The sequence below is a fragment of the Moschus berezovskii genome, chromosome 7 (assembly GCF_049115385.1).
Source record: "Moschus berezovskii isolate FMDL1 chromosome 7, NW_MosBer_1.0, whole genome shotgun sequence".
NCBI classification, from domain to species: Eukaryota; Metazoa; Chordata; class Mammalia; order Artiodactyla; family Moschidae; genus Moschus; species Moschus berezovskii.
Window position 1 is genome coordinate 53,881,136 of NC_142466.1, and position 24,999 is coordinate 53,906,134.

The 24,999-nt window shown below is 40.9% G+C and overlaps 1 protein-coding gene across 7 annotated transcripts in view; it reads right to left on the minus strand.

Moving 5' to 3' along the window:
* The window catches only part of TRPM3 (transient receptor potential cation channel subfamily M member 3), a 974,199-nt gene that overhangs the window by 83,710 nt on the left and 865,490 nt on the right, over window positions 1–24,999 (minus strand). For 3 of the 7 annotated variants that reach the window (XM_088837932.1, XM_088837933.1, XM_088837930.1), the window contains 8 exons: window positions 23,487–23,621; window positions 17,213–17,263; window positions 10,065–10,100; window positions 9,766–9,906; window positions 8,391–8,420; window positions 7,357–7,646; window positions 6,172–6,400; window positions 3,760–3,927 (listed from right to left, as the gene is read on the minus strand). In XM_088837932.1, the coding sequence (XP_088694058.1) occupies window positions 3,760–3,927; window positions 6,172–6,400; window positions 7,357–7,646; window positions 8,391–8,420; window positions 9,766–9,906; window positions 10,065–10,100; window positions 17,213–17,263; window positions 23,487–23,621 (1,080 nt within the window). The remainder of the gene's footprint in view (window positions 1–3,759; window positions 3,928–6,171; window positions 6,401–7,356; window positions 7,647–8,390; window positions 8,421–9,765; window positions 9,907–10,064; window positions 10,101–17,212; window positions 17,264–23,486; window positions 23,622–24,999) is intronic. The other 4 variants (XM_088837934.1, XM_088837935.1, XM_088837931.1 and 1 more) reach the window with 3 other exon arrangements.

Genomic DNA, 24,999 nt, shown 5'->3' on the forward strand with positions numbered 1-24,999 from the left:
TTAGTTTTACAATGTTTGGCAAAGGAAATTTTTATTAAGTGTGAGAACAGGGTAGAATCTTACAACTACTCAGAGGCTGGCAAGGGCTTGGGAGGAGAAAAAGTACTAGGAATAAGGGTTTACAGTTGAAGATCTAATCACCAAAATAATTACCCTGAAGTTGGTAACAGAGACAACCAATAGGTGATTCTGGCTTCAAACCACCTTATCCACAATATGAAATATTAGTTTCAACTTTTTCCGTCATTACCTCAAATATTCATTTTACATAAATATGTAACAATCACAAATGATTTACCTGTAACCAGAGAATTACAGGAGAGGGTAATTTCCATTCCTTTATTGACCCTCTGGCTGGAAAAGTACCTTGAACTAATGAATAAGTAAGACTCCATATTATGGCCTATCTAAGTATGTATTTTGATCAGTGAGTTGAATCAATCTTCATGATAGATACTAGATAGCAACAGGGTTCTATAAATATTGATCAGTATGGATGTGAGAGTTGGACTGTGAAGAAAGCTGATCACCGAAGAATTGATGCTTTTGAACTGTTGTGTTGGAGAAGACTCTTGAGAGTCCCTTGGACTGCAAGGAGATCCAACCAGTCCATTCTAAAGGAGATCAGTCCTGGGTGTTCACTGGAAGGACTGATGTTGAAGCTGAAAGTCCAATACTTTGGCTACCTCATGCGACGAGTTGACTCACTGGAAAAGACTCTGATACTAGGAGGGATTGGGGGTGGGAGGAGACGGGGACGACAGAGAATGAGATGGCTGGATGGCATCACTGACTCGATAGACATGAGTTTGAGTGAACTCCGGGAGTTGGTGATGGACAGGGAGGCCTGGCGTGCCTGTGGTTCATGGGGTCGCAAAGAGTCGGACACGACTGAGCGACTGAACTGAACTGAACCTCAAGAAACTCTAAAGATACATATTTGCTTCTATAATTGATAATCTATGTAACACAATTATTCTAATTCTATTTATTTATATGCTCAAAAATACAGGATCATTTTGGTAGACACTTAGATGAGAGTAAAGGCAGCCTGGATGGTTTTAGGCATCTCATAGAATAGCATCTTGGGGTAAGCTCTAGGGACAGTGGCTTTTTCAATAGTTACAACAATGCCCTTGGTCTCTAGATGTATTGAGACTTTATTAGGCAAAATTCAAGACACTTACCTGGCAAGGCAGGTAAAACAAAAAGAAAAACAGAACAATCTATTTTGCCTTAAATATTCAAAAATATTTCAAAGTGAGTGCATTTCTAAGAGGCTTGTCCTTCATGGTTTAAGTAAAGCACTTTTGGCATTTCATTAATTCCAGCCTAAGCAGCTTAACTTGCTGATTTTGTTGATTTCTTTTTCCAGTAGTCAAACATTTCCTTTGGCTACATTTCTTAAAGCAGATTGCAACAGGGTCGAATACAGACAAGACTGCACAACACGGATTTCAGAATCTTTGCTGGCTGGACACAGATGTCAAGTCTGGGAAAGATCCTTTGAGGTGAACTAAGCTATTGAAGGCTACTAAACTGAAGCAAACTGAGGCTGATATTTCATGTACAACTTTGGAAGGGCCAAGGGAAAATGTTCTGTTCCAAGAAAGGATATATCGGTTTAACACAGAAGCTCAAATATCAGTCCTATGAAGGGAGTGGAGTTGTCAACAAGTTGCATTTTCCAATTCTGTTCAGAGTGAGCTGAGACCAGTGATCCAGCAGTAACAGAACTTGTCGTTAGGGTCTAAAGAAGCACCACATTAAAAAAAGGTGCTGTCCAACTCTGATTTTGCCAGCCCATTAGTCCCTTCCTTCCTTTCATCCTCCCTGCTGTTTTAGCCTGTGGAGAATCAGCTCAGGCATTAATGCTACTGTGGTGTCTTCTACTTGGATTCTCAGTAGGCAACAGCAGGGGCTATTCTCTGGGAAGCAAAATTTGCTTTCTGTCCAGAGATGCATCTTTCATTGTGGCTTCTTGAAACCTCAGATTCTCAAAACTCTGAACGGAGAAGGAGAGGGAGCTGCCTCTTTGTTTTCCTCCTTGAGACCCAACTAGAAAGAATACTGTTTTAGCTTCTGACTACCTTCCTAGTTTCCTACTTTGAGCCCTCCTAGGATGTACACCAAAGTCAAGGCCATGTCAAACTAATTTGGAAATAATCAGGTGGATAATCTTGGGCCACTTAACCTATCTTGAATCTCAGCTTCCTCATCTGTAAAATGGTATAACAATAGTACCTACCTTGCAAACTTGCTCTGAGGATTCCATGAGTAAGTGTAAGTAAAGCATGTAATACCATTATAACAACATTAACAAACATTTATCTCATGATAGGCACAAGTATACATTAGTTACATGTAAGCTTTTCACATTGTTTACATGTACCTGTGAGCTATTAATAGTAATAATGATGATGATGTTATTATTCTCTTATAAGAGGTTAAGAAACTGTGCCTGAGGTCCTACTGTGAGTAGGTGATGGGGCAGGATTCTGCTGAAATATTTAATAAAGATTCGATATTACTACCACCAACGTTTCTGCTAATGATCAAAATATGATTTCCTATACTTGAAGGGGTTCAGAGGCCAAAATTAAGGTCAGATCTTTAGGGAAGACAGTCATTTGATCCTAACATAGAGGGAAGCAGATGCCTCCACTGATTTATAGAAGGATCCTGAAACTGAAAGCAAACATTGGACTTCAACTCAGTGAGTGAAAAGCTGTGGCCCAATGCTTACACACTGTTGTACTTTGGGCTGGGAATGTGCCTGTGAATAGATCTTTAAGAAGGACCTGCTGGAAGGAAATGGCATTTATCTAGAGGAAAAACAACTCACAGGGTGTTCCCATTAGGATAATAATGCAAAGGCATTTTGTCACCTGAGCAAAACCAGTTTTTATTTTCTCCCCAAACAACTTCTTCTGGCTCATCACAGTCACTGGCCAGAGTGATGGGGAGACTGGGGGATATCCAGGAAGTTCTAAGGAGTTGTTGCCTTATGTCACCAAAGCTCTGAAGCCTTGTTTGTCCCTTTAACAGCCTGTGATATTTTTAGACTTTGAATACAATCCAGTGGCAGTCACACTGCTCTCCAGTTAGAGTTGTGGGAAGCTGTCCCATGCCCAGCTGCCCCCAATCCCCCTACAGAACAAAGGATCCATGCTCTATAATTATACCAGGAAGAGCTAATAAAAGCCTTCCATACAAACCTCAAAATTCAATTAGTCCTGCATTTGTGAGCCTGACCTCGAAGACAGATAAAGGCTTAGCTTCTGATCAGCACAACAGTTTCAGCTCAGTGGAGCCGACTGCTCCCAAATCAGATTCCCTTTCCTCTTCATGTGCTGAGACTGCCACATCACCTGGTTGTTTATAAAGTATTGCTTAGTTGGAAAATTCAGAGTGTCTTGTTTTTGAATTTCACTGGGTTGTTGAGTGCCACTTATCCTGGCCAAAGGATTAGAATTAGTCCCTTTAGTTACTTGTGCATAGACACTTTTTCTGGGGGTGGGGAGGGTGCATAGCACACAGCATGTAGGATCTTAGTTCCCTAATCAGGGATTGAACCTGCCACCGAACTAGCAAGGAAGTCCTAGAGAAGACACTTTTATAATACCCTGGTCTCAATACTTAAATGGAAGTAACTGGTGGGAAGGTGACCTCAAGAGTTGCTAAATCTTACGTCATATCCACGGGAGAGGTGGGTTAGTGGTTCTCCCCTCCTATAATAACTGCATAGTTTTTTCTTACTGTCAGTTCCATGTCCTCTTCGTCTTTTTCCTTCGGGGGCTTCTCTGGTTCTTCTTGCTCCTTCTCTTGGAGGTGGATTTCCTGGGCCTGAGTCATATAGGGCATGTCATCTTTGTTCTTGAACTCCAAGCTGAGAATTGAAGGAGGAAGTAGAATTCCCAGAATTACCTAAAGTAATAATAATGATAATAATAATAATCACATTTAAAGGATTAAGATAACGGTGGTTGCTTAGAATCAGAACACCTGGGGTGTGGGGTCTGTGTTTGTGTGCATGTGTGGGTGTCGGAGTGTTGGGTGTGCGCAGAGTGGGGACCTGCATATCTGAATAACTGAGCACATACATGCTAAGAGAGTTCCTTCTGCCCACGTGACTGGGAGCTGTTAACTCACAGTAGCTCAGTCTGATTTTGGCAAAACAAAGCATCTTATTCAAATACATCTTACCCAATCAACACCTACTTTGCACAGGGGAAATTGAAGAAAAAGACCCTACCCAAGACAAATATAGGAAAAAATTCAGATTCCCAATTAGTCACATGATAGAACTTAGCTTTGTGAAATCAATTCATATGTATGTCCACTGGCATTTATTTACTAATATGCTAAGTGGAACTGATTATGTATTATCTGGTTATCTCTGTAAAAAATACTGTCCTAAGTTGACCTCAAGAAAATCTGTGTAAGAAAACATGTTATTCATTTTAGCATCCCTCAGCATTTCGTATTATCCAGCAGAAACACATACACATACACACATACATACATACACAGGCTCTGTGTCAGTATGAGACACCCCCTGCACCATGCCCCAGGAGGCCCAGCACTGCGTTTCACTACCAACCACATGAAAGATCCAGAAGCTCATTGTTTCCTGGGACCAAGTTTCTGACACCTGATTTGTGCTCTCTAAATCTCCTCCCATCTCTTCCCTCAATTCCAAAATGGTTTATGTACAAGCTTCTGAGAACAATCCTCCTTGAAGAGAGTGTACCAACATGACAGGCTAAGAGAGGTCATGAAGGGCAAGTAAAAATGATCCTCAAGTAAGGAGGCAAGGACAGTCTGTGGTTCAGTGCCCAGGGACCTGAGAGCAGCTAAGGGAAAGGGGAGAGTGGTGACCCTGCCTCAGAGTGCCTGGCAGGCCTGGGAAGGCTCAGATGGCAGGCCTGGCAGCCTTTAGGGTACATGACACCCTGTCCTCAGAGCTGAGAGCCAGTTTTGGCATTGTTTGAAGTGTGGTGCTGGAATGCCCATGACCCACTTCATGGAACCCTTCTGTGACTCTGGGCCAAGAGCCCACAGACAGGTTGGAGTAGGGGAGAGGTGCTGGTTCCATCAGGGTGGCGTCAGCAGATTCTCTGGTTTGGTGGCCCTTTTGTTTTGGGCTGACCTCAGAGTCACCTAGATCAGGTTGTTCGAGGTAAATATAAGCCTGGCTGGTTTCAGTTTCAACAGCTACAATCTAAACAAACAAAGCATTTTTAAGCATCCTTTCAATCTCCTCCTTTCCCCATTTTGTCTTTTAAAAAACTCTTTCAGTTTAATGTTTTCCTTGTAAATCACAGAAGTAAACATAAAGTCAAAAGCCACTGATTATCCTATTTCTTATATTTTCAACCCCAGGGATAAGCACTACCAAAAGTTTACTGTGTATCCTTTCTGTTTTTTAAAAATATGAAGTTATACGGATAGAACGATACATGTACATGCACTTTAAAAAAACAACAAAATATGGTCTCAGGCTACATATTGGTCTGCAACTTGTTTTTCTTCACTGAAGAATAGATCAGGATTATCTGGCAACATCTTTACATATAAATCTACTCATTTTTATTTCATTTAAAAAATTTCTTAAATTTAGAGCCAGTGTCTCTTTATGACATGGTGCCAAGGGAGGACCAAGGTGTTCAGGTCTGCATGGAGGTAAAAGATCATCTAGGTAAGTGTCTCCTGGTATAGCATGGCTTGTGACAGAGCAAATTGTACCTCCTATGGTACCAGTGTGTGACCGTCACCTTTGGGTCTTCTGAGAAATATTACTGTCTATGCATACCATCTCTAGAGGTTCTTTTTTTGTTTTTTCCTCTTGGTCTGGCCACACGGCAGGTGGGATCTTAGTTTTCCGACAAGGGATCAAACCTGTGACCCCTGCAGTGGAAGCATGGAGTCCTCACCATTGGACTGGCAGGAAGTCTTACCTAGATGTTCTGATTTAGCAGAATTTGGGGTTGGCCCTCATTTCCATATTTTACAAAAGTCCCATTATACAGAAGGTTCTGATGTATAGTTGGGGCCTAGAAGTCCCCTCCCGAGTTAAGAGGATGCCTACTACCACTGAAGATTTGGTTTGGAAAACTCCCACCAACCCCCTGGCTCTCATAGCCAACAGAGCCTTCTGGGAGCACTGACCTTGAGTCCTGAGTTCTTGCGCATCCGGAGCCGACCCATCCACATGTCTGTGAGCAACATCTGGCTGCACGTGTGCGCGATGAAGTCACGGTGCTTGGCAGCTACCGCAAGCTGCAGGCACGTGGCATTGCTCCAGTTCTTCAGTTCATACGTCAGCAGTTTCATGGCCAGCTGCTCATCCTGCTTGTAGGACTGGTCCAGGAGCTCCACGGCCAGCTGGCCAAAGTCCCTGAAAGAGAGAACATAAGGAGCTGTCTTTTGGCGATCTTGGAGACTTAGATGATGAAAGTGGCAACCCAATGACCAAGCCATGTGTGGCTTAGTTGTTCCTTATGGGGTCTAGTCTGTTCATTCATTTACCTAGCCAACACCATTAAGCATCTACTGTGTGCCAGATATGGAGTTTAGAAATGGGGGTGTAAGTCAAATTAGTCATGATCCCTGCACTCAGGGCCCCAAATTCAAGGCATATGGATGGGTGAGGCAAATCCACAAGTCAGAGTACAGTATATCTTCTTAAATGCAACAGATCTCAGTTCATAGTTAAGCCTTGTCAACCACAAGTGTGTGATCATGGATGAGTTAAATAAATTCTCAGTCTCATTTTCTGTAGGTGTAAAGTATGTCAACCAGTCCATTCTAGAGGAGATCAATCCTGGGTGTTCATTGGAAGGACTGATGCTAAAACTGAAACTCCGATACTTTGGCCACCTCATGCGATAAGTTGACTCACTGGAAAAGACTCTGATGCTGGGAGGGATTGGGGGCGGGAGGAGACGGGGACGACAGAGAATAAGATGGCTGGACGGCATCACTAGCTCTATGGACATGAGTTTGAGTGAACTCCGGGAGTTGGTGATGGACAGGGAGGCCTGGTGTGCTGTGATTCATGGGGTCGCAAAGAGTTGGACACGACTGAGCAACTGAACTGAACTGAAAGTATGTCTTTTAAGGGGACTTACCTCTTGGGGCAGTTGAGAGGGTGAAATGAAATCTATGCATCTGTGTGTACCTCTGTATCTAGGACTGTGGACCACAGAGGTTAACTATCTGTGGCCATCTTTCGTGTGCACCACTGGGTTGATACTGCCTCCTCTTAAAGTACTGGGTAGCTCAGACAATCAGTATTTGGGGCCCATCTTCCCTTCTCTTCCCCTGACCACCCCATTTGTTGGACTGTCCAACCTGGAGTTGTGGTTCAGCTCCTGAGAGATGTCATCTACCATGTCGTTCTCAGAAGCCTCGTGGGCCATGGCTTTGCAGAGCTTACAGGCCACCAGGGCCTTGGCCATGGCCTCCTCGCCATGCTGCCAGAAGAACAGGGCCATCTTCTGCCGCTTCATCAGGACGGCCCACACCATCAGTTCATGAAAAGGGAAAGGGAAGTGGTTGATCTCAGGGTCATCCAAGTCAATGTCCACCTCTTCTTCACGCTTCTTGGTTGTCTTTCTTCCTCGCCTCAAGGGAACATCATCCTGTAATTTTAGGGAAAAACATAGAGATGAAGTTAGAAATTAATCCAATCAATTCAGTGAATAGTTCCTGTGTATCTACTACTAGCCCAGCCCTGGAATAGATACAGAAAGAAATGAACTATCCTAGCTTCTGTTCTAAACGAACTCACAAGTTCATGCATGCCTAATTTTAAAACAAGCTACAATAAATGCAGAGGCACAGTCCTATGAGAACATGTCAGTGTTAGACTTTAATTTTAAACAAGTCTTTTTCAATGGACTTTTTAAAAAACAAAACAAAACTTTCATCTACCCTTTCTGGTGAAAGGACAAGGACATCCTATACTTGCAATTGGATATAGGATAATAACCATATGAACAGAAGATGGGAGACAGATACTCTGTCTTGAGTTTCTGCATACTTCGTTGGATGCATTTGTGAAGAATTTCTGGCCTTTGGGTCTGTTGCCATTTGTAAGCACCCATGAGTATATTTCACTTACTGGAACCTATATGCTTTCTTGGTTTTCAAGTTAGTATTTCAAATATGATTTATTTTTGTTTGCAATGCTAACATAAACTCATGATAGAATTTTCAAAGCTACTGTGACCTACCCCCTTGTCACTGGGAAAAAATGTCACTTTCTTATTTTAGAATCATGTACTAAGTCCTACCACTGGAATGAACTTATATATATATATATATATAAAACATGCAATAAAGAGAATAAATAATTGACACTAATAATTTGAACAAACACTTACCTCCATTCCCAACAGTTTCAAGGCTTTGGGCTGTTAAAAAAATTTTATGCACAAGGTTAGATCTTTCTTTATAGAGGTAAGAAAAGAATCCTAATGTATCTTAAACAGGTAATGGAACAAATCTATTGTACTGTATAACATTTATTCATTTCACTAAATAAAACACCACAGGGGAAGCTCTTTATGGAAATTCTACGAGAATTACAAATTTAGTGACTTTATTGAATTACAGAAAATTAGGAAACTGGAGAGGTATAATGAGATTGCCTAAAGGGTAGACCCTGCAGGTTTATAATCTCTTTTATAGACCAAGATTTTTTCCATCTTTCTAAAACCATCCTGCTTGGTCAACATTTCCTAAACATCAAGCACTTGAGTGAACAATGAGACATTCAATCAAACAATGAGATGTTCCTCAAACTTCTGAAAGACTGCTGTAATATGGAGACTTGGAGTATTATTCAGAAATACTATATGTTGAGATGATTCATGCTGGCTATCTCTCTTTGCTGCTGACCAGTAGAGCAAGGGTGAATGGGGCCAGAGGGACATTTGTTGAGGTCAAAGGGCACACAGTGGCATGGAAAGTGTAAGCACACAGAGCAGCACCGCTGGTCACACTGGGAATGTACAAAACAGGTGCAGACAAAGATGGACGAGCAGGCATCTCAGCAAATTATAGAGCTAAACAGAACTCATACAGATAAAAAGCTATGGGGGGAGTCCTCAATAATTTTTAAAGGTATAGATAGATCCCAAGACCAAAAAACTTGAACACTGATAAAGTAGATAATTGTGCTGTGTGCTGGGCTTAGTCACTCAGTTGTATCTGACTCTTTGTGACCCTATGGACTGTAGCCTTCCAGGCTCCTCTGTCCATGCGGATTCTCCAGGCAAGAATACTGGAGTGGGTTGCCATGCCCCACTCCAAGGGATCCTCTCAACCCAGGGATCAAGGTCTCCCACATTGCAGGTGGATTCTTTACCGTCTGATTATTTGAATATAATTACTATTCTCTGATCATTAAGGTTTACTTTTTTAAAATGAAAAAACTACTTTTTTAATGTACCAAAAGACTTATTTCAAAGTTGAGCATGTCATCTCAATTCACAGCCATGTATAAAAGCTAAAAATGGTTCACTTTCAATGCCAGTTTCTGATTTGAATTGGACCTAGTGAGGAAAAGAAAGAGTGTAACACTCAGTACATTTTTTTCTTTTTCTTTTTTAAACAGATTTGATGGCAGAGGGAAGAGGCAGGACAGCTGCCCTCTTATCTGATTTCCCCTTGCAGACAAGGAAGCAGCCACACTCCAAATCTACTGCATCCTAGACCTCCCCAGAACCCAGGAAATGGAATTGCAGCCAGCCTCACCCTCTTTGGGCCAAAGAGATTGTGGTAGAGCGTCCGGAAGCGCTTGCGCGTGTAGTTGCAGCGATAAGCCCCTCCCATCAGGTACTCGATCACCAGGCCGATATCGATCAGGCTGATTCTGTAGTCTGGGGGCAGGTTCCCCTACCAGGGAAGAACGGAACACACACACATCCAAGAGACAGCAGGGTTTACTAGGGATTCTACTCCGTGTGTTCTGTAACTATTTTAGACTAAAATAATAATAATAATAATTAAAAAGAAACATATGAATGTATTATTATGCTGGTTAATCAATTCACCTTAAAATAGATCCAACCGAAACCTGGATATTCTCGCTTGGAAAGAAGACATAAGTTAAATAAGAAGATGCAGTAATCGTCGGCAATAACAGAAAATCAAAATATTTATTCAAGTCTTCAGCTGGGGAGAAAAAAACACCAGTGTAGCAGAAAGAAACACAAATGGCAAACTCTACCACTCCCAGCCACTAAGGAACTAGGTTCCCAGAGGCTCCCCCAGACCCCCTCGCTGCTCTGCCTTGGACCCAGGCCTGTTACCGGCCTCTTGCTGATCATTTATTTCTTCACGCTCACTAAGTGAAGACTCCTTCCAGAAAGTAGTTGTTATTACCAGGGACTGCATCAGATGAAATATGCTGAGAGCTTGAATATCCTTTATACAAAACTTCTATTAACAATTGGCACCTTTTTAATAAAAGGAGAGCATGATGGATGTTATGACAAAAACTTTTATGAAGATCACTTGTGTTTAAAGAAGAAAGAGGGGTGAAATAAGAGAAGTTTTATCAATAGAATATTTATATCTCCAGAATTAAAGAGGTTTTTCATATTTTCTTTCAGAGAATAGTGCTTCTTTAAGATCTAGAGCTTTGGTGTAAGTTTAATGTTGTACATATAGATGCAAAAACAGAAGAGTTATTATTATCTCCTCATTATTGGTTTATACTTCAAAAGGGACCTCTGTGTAGCCTGAGGAAAATCTTTGCTTTGTTAGGTGATGGAAGATTAGCTGTTTGTGGGACATTCTGAGCTCATAGTGAGTTCCAAAGGGTACAGCTGATCAAATCTCACTATCTGATGGGTTTAGTTCCCTGGTACAGAAGTGTGCTCTGTACCATGAATGGTAGAGGTACCACATGTGTAGGAAGTCTGGCACACTGTATTCTTAGATATATTTTGGAGGGGCCAGAGGACTGCATCCACTTTGGGATTTGTCTTTAATGGAGGATCCATTCAGGATGCTATGTGAAATTCCTGCCACTTCATGGAAATGGCTCATAGCAGTAGTGGTTGTTTTCTAACCTTGTGGCATCTGGACCACCTGGGAAATGTGGTGACACTGCAAAGGTCTGGACCCTGTGCTGCTTCAAGTATGAGATGCTATGCACTTTATGAGCTGTCCAGGTGACTCTGAGTCTACTACATAAAGTTCAGATGGGGTTACACAGCAACACTGGGAAATTCAAAGTGTACGAAGATAATCACTGTCACTAGGAAATTAGCTTATGAAGGTGGGTCTCAGTTATGCTTACTGAGCTTTCCTATGGGCAAGAGCAATCATCTGAAAGGGATTCAGAATCAGAGGTGGCCAGCTGTATCCTACCATCAAACCTATAACTTCCTATTTTTAATTGTCTTATTTATCTTCACATTCCCAATGCCTGGTGTATGGTAGGCATTCAAGATTTTGGGGAGGAGAGGTAAAAATGTGAATAAGTAAAACATTGAAATTAATCAATGTATTTAGGATCAAGTCTCAATTTGGGATTCTTCAGTATTATATTCTCAGTAACATTCCCACCCAGTCATTCCTGGGTGGGAAAGCTCTAGCTATCCTCAGGCTATCAAGAAAGACCAAATCATCTGGTTCCTTTAAAACAGAACTTAGAGAAAGATTTAAGATAGTAACTTTTCATGTATTGTCATTTCCATAAGTGCTAAACTGAATTTAAGAATATTACCTGTGCAACCCTTTTTCTCCATTATTTTGGGCAGGTTAACAAGATTGCAGTTTCCATATTGTCTGGCTCTTACTGGACAGTCATGCGAGGCTATTATTAGCAGTGCCCCAGAGCTGCTTTGGGCGTGCATGGGTCAGCCTCATCTCCTGTGCATTTGGCTCCTACAAGGGTGACTTGCAGAGGAGGCTCACCCCATCTGTGCTATTTCCCTTGGCACTGTGAGGCTGGCAGGGGAAAGAACTGGCTGCATGTCAGCTGCTCTGGATTTTGTCCATCCTTCACAAACCATCCACTTTCCCTCAAGGCCTCAGTTTTCTACCCAGTAAAAGGGGCTGAACTCTATGTCCTTTATGGTCTGTAATGCCCAAGTGCCAGGTTTCAGGACCCCCCCTCCCCCGTCACAACAAAAGTTTATTATAATGCGACCGAACAACAATCATAGTGAGTCTATGAATTTGTGCCTATTTTTAAACCTTGTAACAATTTTCTAAATTTAAAATGTGAGTAATAGTGAGCCTACTACCTATATATATTCTTTTGAGAAACCATGTGTGAACATCAGTTTGAATTTTAAGAACAAGAATCAATATTGCCTGAAGACCAATACTGAATGATGATATTTATGCTTTTGAGATGTAAGAGTGGGTTGTCAGGAAAGAGATAATAGTAAAATTCAAAATAAATAAAAAAATTTTAAGGGGGAACATTTTTTTGCAAATGTTCTATAAGCATTGGTGATGTTTTGCATAATTTTATGCAAATTCATAAAGGGCTGATAGGTTTACTTACTACCAAAATAGATGATGGAATATACTTTTCCTAAAGACTTCTTATATAAAGCTTGATTATTTCAGAGTGATTTTTGTACAGTCTGGTCTGAAGCAGGAGAAAATATTCTGTGACTATTCTGGGTTACTGAGCTTTGAGTGATGGCCTGAAAGGAACTAGCCTGAATTCTGTGTGACCACAAGAGGGCGATGGTCACCTAACCCAAGGCAATGAGGGGTCTCTGTACTTGGCAGTTTGCTCTCTGAAAACTTCAAGGTCCTATTTCTAAAGGTTCAGTTGTTTGATGACTACCTGGCAGGCTGCTCTTATATCTCTGCTGCCAAGTCACTGGACAAAGACCTGTCCAGAGCTTGCAGAGTTGATGCAGTTTCCAATAATCCCTGGAATTTGGCTAGTAGAGATAGAGGCTTAGAGAAGAGGGCGGGTAAATGGTTAGGTAGGGATGCAGTTGTACTCATAACATCCACTTCCTTTTAAAAAAATAAAAAATTAGAAAAAAATGCCACCTCGTATTCCACAGGTAACGTCCAAAAACCTCTGGAGGAGTCTTCCTTTGCTCGGTTCCTTTTCAAACAGGAAGTCAATATACTGGAGTAATATTCATTCTGTCTGCTGTTTCTGTTATTCCGTGCTCCCCCTTTTTGGTAATTACTTTGATAACTGGTAAAACCTGAACACTTATTTCCCATTTCATGCCTTAACAACACATAGCAAGCCACAGGATTCAAATAATTTGATCCAGGGTGTAAAATAGAGAGGTTTTGATCCATGGATAGGTAAATTTGACAACTTGAAAATGTTGTCTTTCTTCATGCCGTGAGCCACGACCCTGAAGCTAAATTTTAATCCGTGCCATGCCTAAGGATGTCTTTTAATTAAAAGAATAATTTGAATTAATTTATTAGATATGCTTTTCTAAATGCACTCTCTTTTTCAGATGTCAATTCATGATATCACTATCAGATTTCAGCTGTTTAGGAAACTTTTTTTCTTTGAAACTCATAACAAGCCTTCAAAGAAGACTGTTTCCTTCTGATAAATGCAAGGTATAAAATGATAGCTGGTTATCAGATTTATTAAGGGAGAATGGGGAAAAGACCATCCTGGTGAAAATTCATGGGAAAAGAGGACACTCCCTCAACGAGTGGCATGGCAGTAGACTGGGCAACTGGGCATTCTTAAAAATTAAGAATGCTTTGGTAAATTTGCATAAATTTAGCAGATGGAGTTATGAAAACGTCCTTTCTTTACCAAAGTGTGTCTGAAGTGCTTTTGCTTTAAAATCCTGCAAAGCGCTGGGTCTCGATTCCCATATAGATGAATTTCATTATCATAATTTTACCTCTCTTCCTTTATCATGTTCAAATATCACCCTTCTTTATGGGGAGGGCTAATTCAGGTAATCTGAAGTATTAGTACATTTCATTTAAGAGAGAAAAACTACCTTTAAAACATACAGAGGCACAAATTGAGCAGACAGCTACTAAAATGGCAAGTTAGATTTCATGGAAAAGCAGACAGACTCAGGCCACTCTGGTTTAATATGAAAGCATTGGTACATCCAATGGATTATGCACGAAAATGGCTCAGGAAACTGGGTTGGCTGGTATCATTTTAAATTTCTGGATGATGTGGAATACAACTCTACTTCACTACTCTTTGATTGCTCTCTTGATGGAAGTAATTTGAGATTTTGAAACTAGCTTCAAATTCGCCACATTCAATTCTGATGATTTCAAAGGATTGTTGGACTTGGAGATATCCTGGTTAATTTAATGATGGTATGATAATTCCTAAATGTATTCTCTGGGTTCATGAGTGTTATTTACATTTAATAGGCAGATTATCAAACATTAAGTTTAAGGTCCAGGCTGTGTTTCTGACTTTTGAACAGCATTCATTTTGTACTTATCACTTACCGATTAATTTTTTGTCATAATTAGATTAAATCAACTAATATGCACATAAAGTCCTATAATTGTAAAGCACAGCATATGCTAATTATTATGTTCCTTAATTTTGAAAATTGTTTGAACTGATCAAGATATTCTTAGCATTTTAAACCTAGTCTTTGTATATTTTGCATATCTTGTTGGCATAAATTGCTGTAAGTCATCTGAAACCTTCTGAAGAAGATGTGCACCAATATTAATTTCTTTCTCATTCACTTCTTAAAAAAACACAAACAGAAAAACCTCATTTTTAGCTTTCACCCATAAAACATAGACACTGCCAGCTCCTTTGACTACCATTGTGATTCTTTCTTGCTCTCTAGTAGTCAGACACTCACCTTTCTCATAGAAATAAATGGAGTCTGCATTTCATGCCTCTATTTCTTCCCAAGAGAAGAAACTAAACAAAGGCTTTCATTTCTCCCAGCTACACTGGCAGTCTCTTTTTCTCAAGAAAAATTGTTCCTAAGTAAGTTCAGTACTATCCTGAGTGATCTGTTATCATTTTTTCCCCATTACTGAATTAGTAAATAAATGAATCCTTATATAACTATATTCTTGCTCTGGTATTGGGATCACATTTGAAAGAGAAATAAAACTGCTCTTAACTGATAGTCCTTCCCCCCCCCAAATTCTTACCATCCTGTCCTTTCTAGTGAATTTATATTATTTTTGAGGTACACGTTTAGCTAAGAAGTTAAATAAAACCATACTTTAAAAATACTCTACATGTCTTCTACTGAATGTAAGCAAATGTAAGAGGCAATTAATAGGATTTCAGAAAAAAGAAAGAGGAAGAGAACCTAGTAGGAGGGGTTTTGATCATTTAGATTCAGTAGGACTTAACTGTAAAAACCTCTGAAAATCAAGCAAGACACTGAGAAACTGGGTGGTGGAGGCAGATGAGCAACTCTGAAGGCCTGGACTGGCCAGTGACTGGGACAGAAGGACAAATGCACAGCTGTCTCTTCAGAGAGCCTCCTAATTCCTTCAGGGACACAGACTAGATTAAGGTAAGGGGGGTATTCTACTTTTTATAATTTCAGAAAAACTAAAACATTTTATTGAACATGAGCAACAAGTACCTTGACAAAGAATATATGCTAGGTGTGTACACCTTATCTTCTGAGATACTTCCCTCTGTTTAGTTTCCAGGCAATTTTAAGCCAAGGTAAGTTAAACTAAATAGGAAGACTTGAGGAAAAGAGAAATGGGTTTGTTGAGGGCAGGTACGCTTATGGCTTGAAATGGGGCAAGCCATGGAAAGGTGTGATCTTGGTCAAAGGTACAGATGGCACAGCCTCTATTTCCCTTGCTTTGAGGGAACTACAGGCTTCACTCACTCACACAGATGAGAAATTTTTCAGTAGGATTGTGTGGAGGTGAGAGGAAGGTTTCTAAGGGCCATCAGAAGAAGGCTTTTTGTGCCCTTTGCTCATTACCAGCAGAGTCCAACTCCTTAATAACATGTTATAAGCAGTCCCAGGGCCTTTGCTTGGCCTTTCAAAGGAAAAATTAGTAAGTGACTACAGGATACCTAAAGGGTAGTTCTAGCTTACGACTTTATATGAGATGAAGGAGTGGTACTCTTATTTTTTAACCTCACTTTATAGATATTTTTGAGTATGTCCTATGGACTTTGGCAAAGAATTGCGACCAAATGGTAGGTGAGTATACGTGTGTGTGTGTGTGCGCGTCTGTGCATGTATATGGAGTAGGGGAAGTGCCACCACTTATTTTTAACTTCTGGAATGAAAACGTCATTTTCTGGGAACCCGGCCAAAGGGTTCAGAATTGAAGCTACCTTGGAAAGAGTTTGTACAGGGCAAAAGAACAACCACCTGGTTAGGATTAAATGTAACCTCCCTATGCCTCATTTTTTCATGTATATATGGGGATAACACTATATAATAAAAATAATAGTAAAATAATTACTTCATATAATTTTTGTGAAGATGAAGTGAGCTGAGACACATAGAAAGCTCAGATTAATGTCACACACTTAATCATCACTAAACCTTAGGTACCATTACTTAATAATACTAATAATGATTATTAAAAGATCTGAGTTCTAATTCTAGCTCCTTACTAACCACTCATGATAGTTCTCACCTCCTTGTGTTTCAACCTCATTTCTACATTGGGAATAAATCTACTAGACCCAAACCAATTGACTCCCCACCCCCCCATCAAACTGGATGATGAATGTGAAAAAATATATTAGAGAAAATAAAGTATTAGCAGAATGGAATGTATATTTATGTTGTAGTCTCTTTTTCTGAGACTTTTTGAGCTATGCTTACCATGCTCTGTGTCATACTAGAAGTGGCAGTGATACACTGTACCAGGAGGTAGTAAATAAATAAGCCTTTCAAGGTGGGTTGGATGGCATGGAAATGAGCTCCCCAAACCTGGGGAGCACATGGAAAACTACAGGTAATGGCATAAATCCACACAGCATGGGGGGAAAGCCTAGAGTTCCACTATCCAAAAGCATTATGTCCGCTGAAAGCATCTAAAACCACAGAGACTGGCAATAAAACTGCAGCTGCATCAGAAGCAGAGATGTCTCAGAGTTAAAAGACAAACGCGCACACCAGGTCCAGAAATGAGGAGGTTCTGACAGGGACAGGAAGACTCCGGCAGCGCATGCAAAACAGGCACTTTCTAATCACAGGAAGCAGTCAAGACAGGGCCTCTGACCTGCAGTCCAGAGGGTTCTTACCTTTTTGACATCCCTGACCAAGTGGTACAATGTGTTTGAGGGCCCATGTCTCTGAAAACAATAAAGAAGAATCAAATGGTTTTGCTAGTCAGGGGCTCTCGTTGGCGAGGAAAGAAGGGATCTGGAGGGAAGGGTTTTGGCTGGTGGAGGGGCAGTTCATCAAGATGAATCTTGTTCTAGTTGCTCAGTTGTACCTGTCTTTTCTAAACAAACACAGGGGCAGGTTTTTGGATTGTCGCTCCTCAAGAAAAAGCATTTGAGGTTCCAGGTTCAAACTTGGCAAAAGAAGCCATCAACTCTGATGACAGCTGGGTCAAAACATCATTCAAGAGGCTAGCTGTGGAGCAGGGGGAGACACAAGGGCCAATTTAGTGCTTTAGAATTACTCTTTGGCATAGTGCCAATTGCAACTTGTTTATTACACATAATGAATGAGAAGCTGGCTAAAGCAGGGCTTGGCAGACTTCTTCTGTAAACAGCCAGATGGTTAATATCTTAGATGTTGTGGGCCATACAGTCTTCATCACAACATTCAACTCTGCCATTGTGCAAAAAAAAAAAAAAATGTTTGTTTACTCAAGGTAAGACTAAAATGAACTAAGTGGTTTGCTATTCTCTTGTCTTTCAGGATAGGAATTCCAGATGAAATAGAGGATGCCTAGTTAAATCTGAATTCCAGATAGACAATGAATAATTTCTTTTTACTTGTTTTAACTTTCATTCATTTTATTAATTCTTAATGTTGAACTATTTTTTTCTTTGTCATATTGATGGTCTATTTGGTAGTTCTCTTTTGTATTCATGTATTTTTTATGTATCAAATTAAAAGTTTTAAATGTAACTACATCTCTTAATCTCTTGATTTACAACTTCTTCTGTTTTTATGTTTTCTCATCTTTTTTTTTAAATAGAGGTATAACTGACATATAACATATTAATTTCAGGCCTACAATGTAAATGATTTGTTATTTGCATACGTGGCAAAATGATCATTACAGGGTCTCTTTAGTATCTGTCGCCATACATAATTCCCAATTTTTTTCTTGTGCTAAGGACCATAAAGATCTATTCTCTTAGCAACTTTCAAATATGCAATATAATATTATTAACTATAGTCACTGTGTTGTACATTACATTCTCATGACTTATTTTATAAATAAATTTTGAAATTTGTACATTTTGACCAATAACAATGAATAATTTTGAGTATGTCTCATGTAATAATTGAGACATACTAAAAATTATTTATTGTTTTGCTTAAATTCACATCTAACTGGGAATTCTATATTATTATTTGCTAAATCTGGTGATTGTGTTGGAAGATCTTGAACAGTGACGGTAAATCCTTAAGCACTCTTGGAGCACATTCAAATATTCAAGACAATCCCTGTATACTGCCTCAACTACTGGCCCCTTCAGGTGGACATACGGACATACTCACCAGAACTCTTTTTCTATTGAGGAATGCAGGATTGTGTAGGGATTAAACTTTCAAACTCTGGAGTCAGAATGCTTGTCTCCAAACCTGGCCCTGCTGCTTACTGGCTGTGACCATGGACAAGCTGTTTAACTGTGTCTCAGTCTTATTATCTCTAAAATGAGTATAATAATACCACTCATCCGGTAGGGTTTTTGTTAGGACTACATGTTGAAGTGTTTATAAGTGTTTATATAATTACAGCACTCAATAAGGAGAAGGCAATGGCACCCCACTCCAGTACTCTTGCCTGGGAAGTCCCATGGACGGAGGAGCCTGGTAGACTACAGTCCATGGGGTCGCGAAGAGTCGGACACTACTGAGAGACTTCACTTTCACTTTTCACTTTCATGCACTGGAGAGGGAAATGGCAACCCACTCCAGTATTCTTGCCTGGAGAATCCCAGAGATGGGAGCCTGGTGGGCTGCCGTCTATGGGGTCACACAGAGTCGGACATGACTGTTGTGACTTAGAAGCAGCAGCAGCAGCACTCAATAAATATTAGCTATTCTTTCACTGAGGCTATCCATTGTCCCATAATCCTTTTCAACAGAGTACTCCAGGGATAGTTGATTACCATCGACTGGAGTGATGAAATCTCTTGGCCTTTCTTGATCTTTAACTTTCCTACTTCTTTCCAAAAGTTGAAATAAATCACCTTACTCCCTTGATTATCTATTCATATGAGGGTCATTCAATTCTGTATTTTTATTTACTGAAAACTCCATTATTCTTTCCTCCCCAGTTTTACTGACATGTAACATTGTATAAGTTTAAGGTGAACAATGTGATGATTTGATGCTTGTATATATTGTGAAATGTCTATGGCAATAAGGTTAGTTAACGTATTCTTCAGCTCAGTAATCATTTTGTTGTTGTTATGGTGAGAACACTAAAGATCTGAATCTCATGCTGCTGCTGCTGCTGAGTCACTTCAGTCGTGTCCGACTCTGTGTGACCCCATAGACGGAAGCCCACCAGGCTCCCCCATCCCTGGGATTCTCCAGGCAAGAACACTGGAGTGGGTTGCCATTTCCTTCTCCAATGTGTGAAAGGGAAAAGTGAAAGTAAAGTCGCTCAGTCGTGTCCGACCCCTAGCGACCCCACGGACTGCAGCCTACCAGGCTCCTCCATCCATGGGATTTTCTAGGCAAGAGTACTGGAGTGGCTTGCCATTGCCTTCTCCGCTGAATCTCATAGTAAGTTTCAAATATACAATATTGTACTGTGAACTGCAGTCACCATGCTATACATTAGATCCCTGAAACACATTCGTCTTATAACTGAAAATTCGTACCCTTTGGCCATATTTCCTCGTTTCCCCCACGCCTCAGCTCCAGTTTTTTTGAGGAACCTCCATATTGTTTTCTACATTTGGTTCCCTTGTCTAATATGAGTTAACTGTATATGCATGAGATTATTGCTGGGCTCTTGTTTGTGTTTCATTGCTCTATGTGTCTGTTTTTATGCCACTATTACTGTTCTGATTACTGTATGTTTGTGATATAGTTTGAAATCAAGAAGTGTGATGCCTCCACCTTTGTTCTTTCTCACGACTGCTTTGGCTATTCAGGGTCTTTTGTGGTTCCGTGCAAATTTTAGGATTTTTTTTTTTTCCTATGAAAAATGCCATCACAATTACATTGAATCTATAGACGGTTTTTAGTAATATGAACATTTTAACAATATTAACACTTCCAATTCATGAACATGAAATAGCTTTCCACTTATTTGTGCCTTCTTCACTTTCTTTTATCAGTGTCTTACAGTTTTTGATGTATAGCTCTTTCACTTCTTTAAATTTATTCCTATTTTATTGTTTTTGAATCAAAACAGAATTATTTTCTTTCTTTTTCAGCTACTTCACTGTTAGTGTATGTAAGTACAATTGATTTTTGTGTGTTGATTTGGTATACTGAACTTTACTGAATTTATTAGTTCTAACAGTTTTTTTGTGTGGAGTCTTTAGGATTTTCTGTAAACAAGATGCTGTCATCAGCAGAGAAATTTTACTTCTTTTCAATTTAGATGAAAATTTTTATTTCTTTTATTTTTGGGGGCTAATTTCTCTGGCCAGGGCTTCCAGTAACAAGTTGAAAAGCAGTGGTAAGAGTGGGCACCATTGTCCTGTTCCTCATCTTAGAGAGAAAGCATTCAATCCTTTGTATCTGTGTGGTATCAATTGTAATGTGTTCTCTTTCATTTATAATTTTATTTCTTTGAGTCTTCTTTTTTCTTGGTAATTCTAGCAAAAGTATTATCAATTTTGCTTATCTTTTCAGAATATTAACTGTTTCATTGATCTCTCAAATTGTTTTTCTAGTCTCTTTCATTTATTTCTGCCCTGTGTTATCTCCTTCCTTTTTATTTCCGACTTTGTTTATTCTTGTGTTTCTGCAAGGCTGCAAGGGCTGCTGGGCTTTTCAACAGGTCTAGTAGCTGGGGGCCAGAACAGGCAGCAGTGGTGGCTGGAGTCAGTGGTACATGCACACATGTGGCTGCGGGGACCAGCCGCAGGTGCCTGTATAGTGGTGGGAGTCATTTGCAAACATATATGCAGTGTCAGAAGCCTGGGCTAACAGCAAGGGCTGGGGCCAACTGCAGGTGCGTTGGCAGATGCAGGGCCCTGGCTGTCAGCATGCATTACTGTGGCTGTAGCGTGTTACCATGAGTGCATGTAGACCAGTGTAGGCCAGTGACAGAAGTCTGGCCAGTGGGATGCAGGGGCACAGCTGAGAAGCTATTTGAAAGCAATCCTAGTATGCAGGGCAGTAACAGAAGATAGGGAGGGAGCTGGGCCCACAAGCAGCTTTAGAGGCTCTGACTGTTGGCATGCACTCCTGTAGCTGCAGGGTTGCCCCATGTGTGTGTGCATGGGAGTAGAGGCCAGTGAGGGGAGCAGGGTTGGGAGCCAGAGAAGGGAGCAGGTGCAGAGCTGGAGGGACCAGCTGCAGGTGAGCCTAGTGGTGCAGGTGAGTGTCAGGAGGGAGGTCTGAATCCGGGCCCACACGCAGCCTTGGCTGCTGGCGTGCACTCGTGTGGCTGCAGGGTCTTGTAGTTCCAGGGTCTTGTACTTCCATGGCAGTGGTGCTGGCTGTCAGCCCAGCCGTGTGTGGGTACCTGGCTGGAGGTGCTAGCTTTCAGAGTGTGCATAGCAGTGGGGGACAGTTGTAGGGGTCTAGGCTGGGTTCTTAAAATTATGTAGCCACAGAGGCCTGGGCTGGCCACTGGGGTGGAAACCATTGCAGCAGGGTTGAGAGGGGAGGGTGTGGTGAGGGGCTCAGGTGACTGGTGTCTATGAATTCAAGTATCTGTAGAGCAAACACCAGTGAAATCTGCAGGGTTCTGTGGAGGCTTTGCTGGCCATTGGTTTCTTTAGTAGTGAAAGCTGCCAGGGTCCTCTGCAGAGCAGGTCACTGGGAACTGTGGTCACTTAGCTGTCAGCCTGGCTGATATTGTGTTCCTGGCCATCACAGAATGTCTCAGATTTGCAGGTCTCTGGGTAGGGTGAATCCTTTGTGTGGTGCTCCGAAAGGCTCACCACTCTCTTTTCCAGAGAGGGGAACTCCTTCTAGCTGAGGAGCTTCCTCTTGGCACTGAGCAGTGCCAGCCTCAGGGGACAGGGTGATACAGGCACAAAGAAGCTGTTCTTCTCTTTTTTGTGTGGTTATTTTCAGATCTTTTTTTGTTCCACTGTTTTGCTGAAGTTTTCTTAATTGGACCCCTGAGCTCTCCTAGAGCTGTCTTTGTTGTGAATAACTGTCTAATTGCTGATCTTTGTGGAGGAACAAAGGCTAGGTCTTCCACTCTGCCATTCTGGCCCATTATTACTGAAAGCCTTAGTATGCTGAACTGAAAAAATACTGTAGAGAAAACAGAAGTGTGGGGCCACTCTGCTAAGTTGTTTTCTACTTCCCGCAGTGGGAATCTTATAGAGCCACGGTGGCAGCTGCTAATCCCTACCTCTGGCTGGGGAGAGGTCAATAAACTCCATCTCATTAGTGCTGAGGGTAGTGGGACAAAGAAACACTGTGACAAATGAAGGTCTCTGAGAAAGAGGTTTTGGTTCAATACTGGCTCCTTTGTTTACTTAGAAACTTTGAGATCTTGAATAAGCCAATTCTCTTCTTGGCCTCAGTTTCTTCATCTATAAAATGGAGGGAAACAATATCTATTCTTTAAACTTCATTGGATTTTTGTGAGTATCAACTCAGAGCTGATGTACTTAACTCACTGACTGCTCTCAAAAACTTCATAAATAGCAGTTTTTATTTTGATTACTTCTTGATATCCCCAGTGAATGAATTAACAAATTGTTATTAAATCAAAGCAAAAAAATGTTCCTGGGTAACTCTAAACAAGAAGTTTTTACATTTTATCCTGTTATACGACAGTGAATGAACTTCACAGTGCTGAGGATAAGATGGTGCAGGATAGTTAACTGGCCTCCTTTGATGGTTGGAGTTAAATCAATCCTGCTCTGCTGATTGCCTCACACACTGTGGGTTTACAGAACGAAGTATGTTCTAATTTCCAGAGCCTTGTAGTTTTGCATAAGGACCCGAGAACATTACCTTTTGGTGATCATGTAACTTTCTGCCTCTTAGATGCTGACAACTGAGCAGTTAAAACAAGTAGATTTCTGGTGACTTGGTGTTTGTTGTCTAAGGGAGCATTTGTGGAAAATGATCCATGCATTTGGAGGGGAAGGCAGGGACTCACATTCATGTTGGGGGCGGGAGAAGGTAAAACAAAAAATAGTAGAAAAAATAAAAAGTGCCTTAGCTTGGTCCTACCGTATTGTACAATTCCTCTAGTCTGGAGATGGTGAGAAAACGATGCATGCTTACTCCATTCTCTATAAGTAATTTCACAAAATCCACTCTGTCCAGAACTAAGGCATCCAACATGGCTTGCTCCAGGGACCCCACCTGCAAATCAAGTTACTGAGTTAGTCTGCCCAAAGGTCTAAGGATGCAATTTTCTGGCATTTTCCTGAATACTTTAGAAATGGATGTCATTGACATCTGGTAAACCTTTAGCACCTCCAAGAACGTGCTAGCAAGATTATCTCAATTTCACTTTTGGGACACCCACACTCTCTCCTGTATTTTGGGGCTTGTCTTGCAAACAAAACACAGGGCTTTCTAGTTCTAAAAGCTATTCTTTCCCCCTCTAAATCTCTTCTGTGTCCTAGATTCTGAGAAGGTTCAGGGTTTACAAGGCTTTTCCTCTCCCAACTCTCTAACCAAACTTCTACAAAATCACTAAAGTGCCAAAGTGAGTATTTTGCTATCTTCATTTTCATCTTCTTTAGGCTCTAAATTATAGATTCCTGACTGACTCAAGAAGAGGGACCTAGTAAATGGACCAGAAAGTAGACTGCTTTTTTTCTTTTTCTTTTTTTAGTTAAGTATCATTACCTTGTCTCCATGTTGCCCATTTCTACAGGAGACCCAGTAACTATTTAGGTCATTTGGTCTGTTTACTAGGGTTTTATTTAATTTCTTTCACAAAATTTATCAGGGACTCTGTGACAAATCTTTCTACACTAGTAATCCACTGGCGCTAAATGAAGCCAGGGTTTCAGTCCCAGGCAGAAGCTCTCTGGGACAGAGGAAGGGCTGAAAAAGACCTGTACACGGGGTGTTTTCCTTCAGTGATTCCAGGCACAGGAATCAAATGCCAGACTGCTGGCTGTCTCCTGGGGATACAGGCATACACCAGCCAATGGCCAATTTTCCAAGATTTTATTTTTGGTAGACCCAATTGAGGGAAACAAACCAAGAACGGTTATATAAAGCTTTGGTTGCCTCTGTGTTGTTCTTGGGTACAGGGAGGACCTGTGCTCAGCCTCCAGGACCAGATGGCACCTGCACGTGGATGCCTGCAAATTCTGCATCCTGTTGTGTGACATGGTCTCACACCAGCCTGGGGTGCCATCATGTGGCAGCAGCAACCTCCAGGACAACCAGAAACAAACTGTTAATTCCATTCCTTTCTTAATTTTAATTAACACAATTTTGTTTCATATATGTATTTTCAGGCATATAAAAGAAATAGCATTAGTTGCAGCTAAACATTGCTACCAAAGGCCATGCTAGAGAGATGGAAACGTTTGGAACATCTGGTGTTGTACCACCAGGTGGCAGTGTTTTCCTAAATATAAGAAAGGGAGCCATGCATGAGGACAGATACAAAGGAATATTTCTACCTTAAAGAGAAAGCAGTGGTTTCTGGAGTTGCTCTCAGAGATACCTTAAATAAATACCCTTGCCCAAGCAAGCGTGCTTTTCAGGGGTGATGACA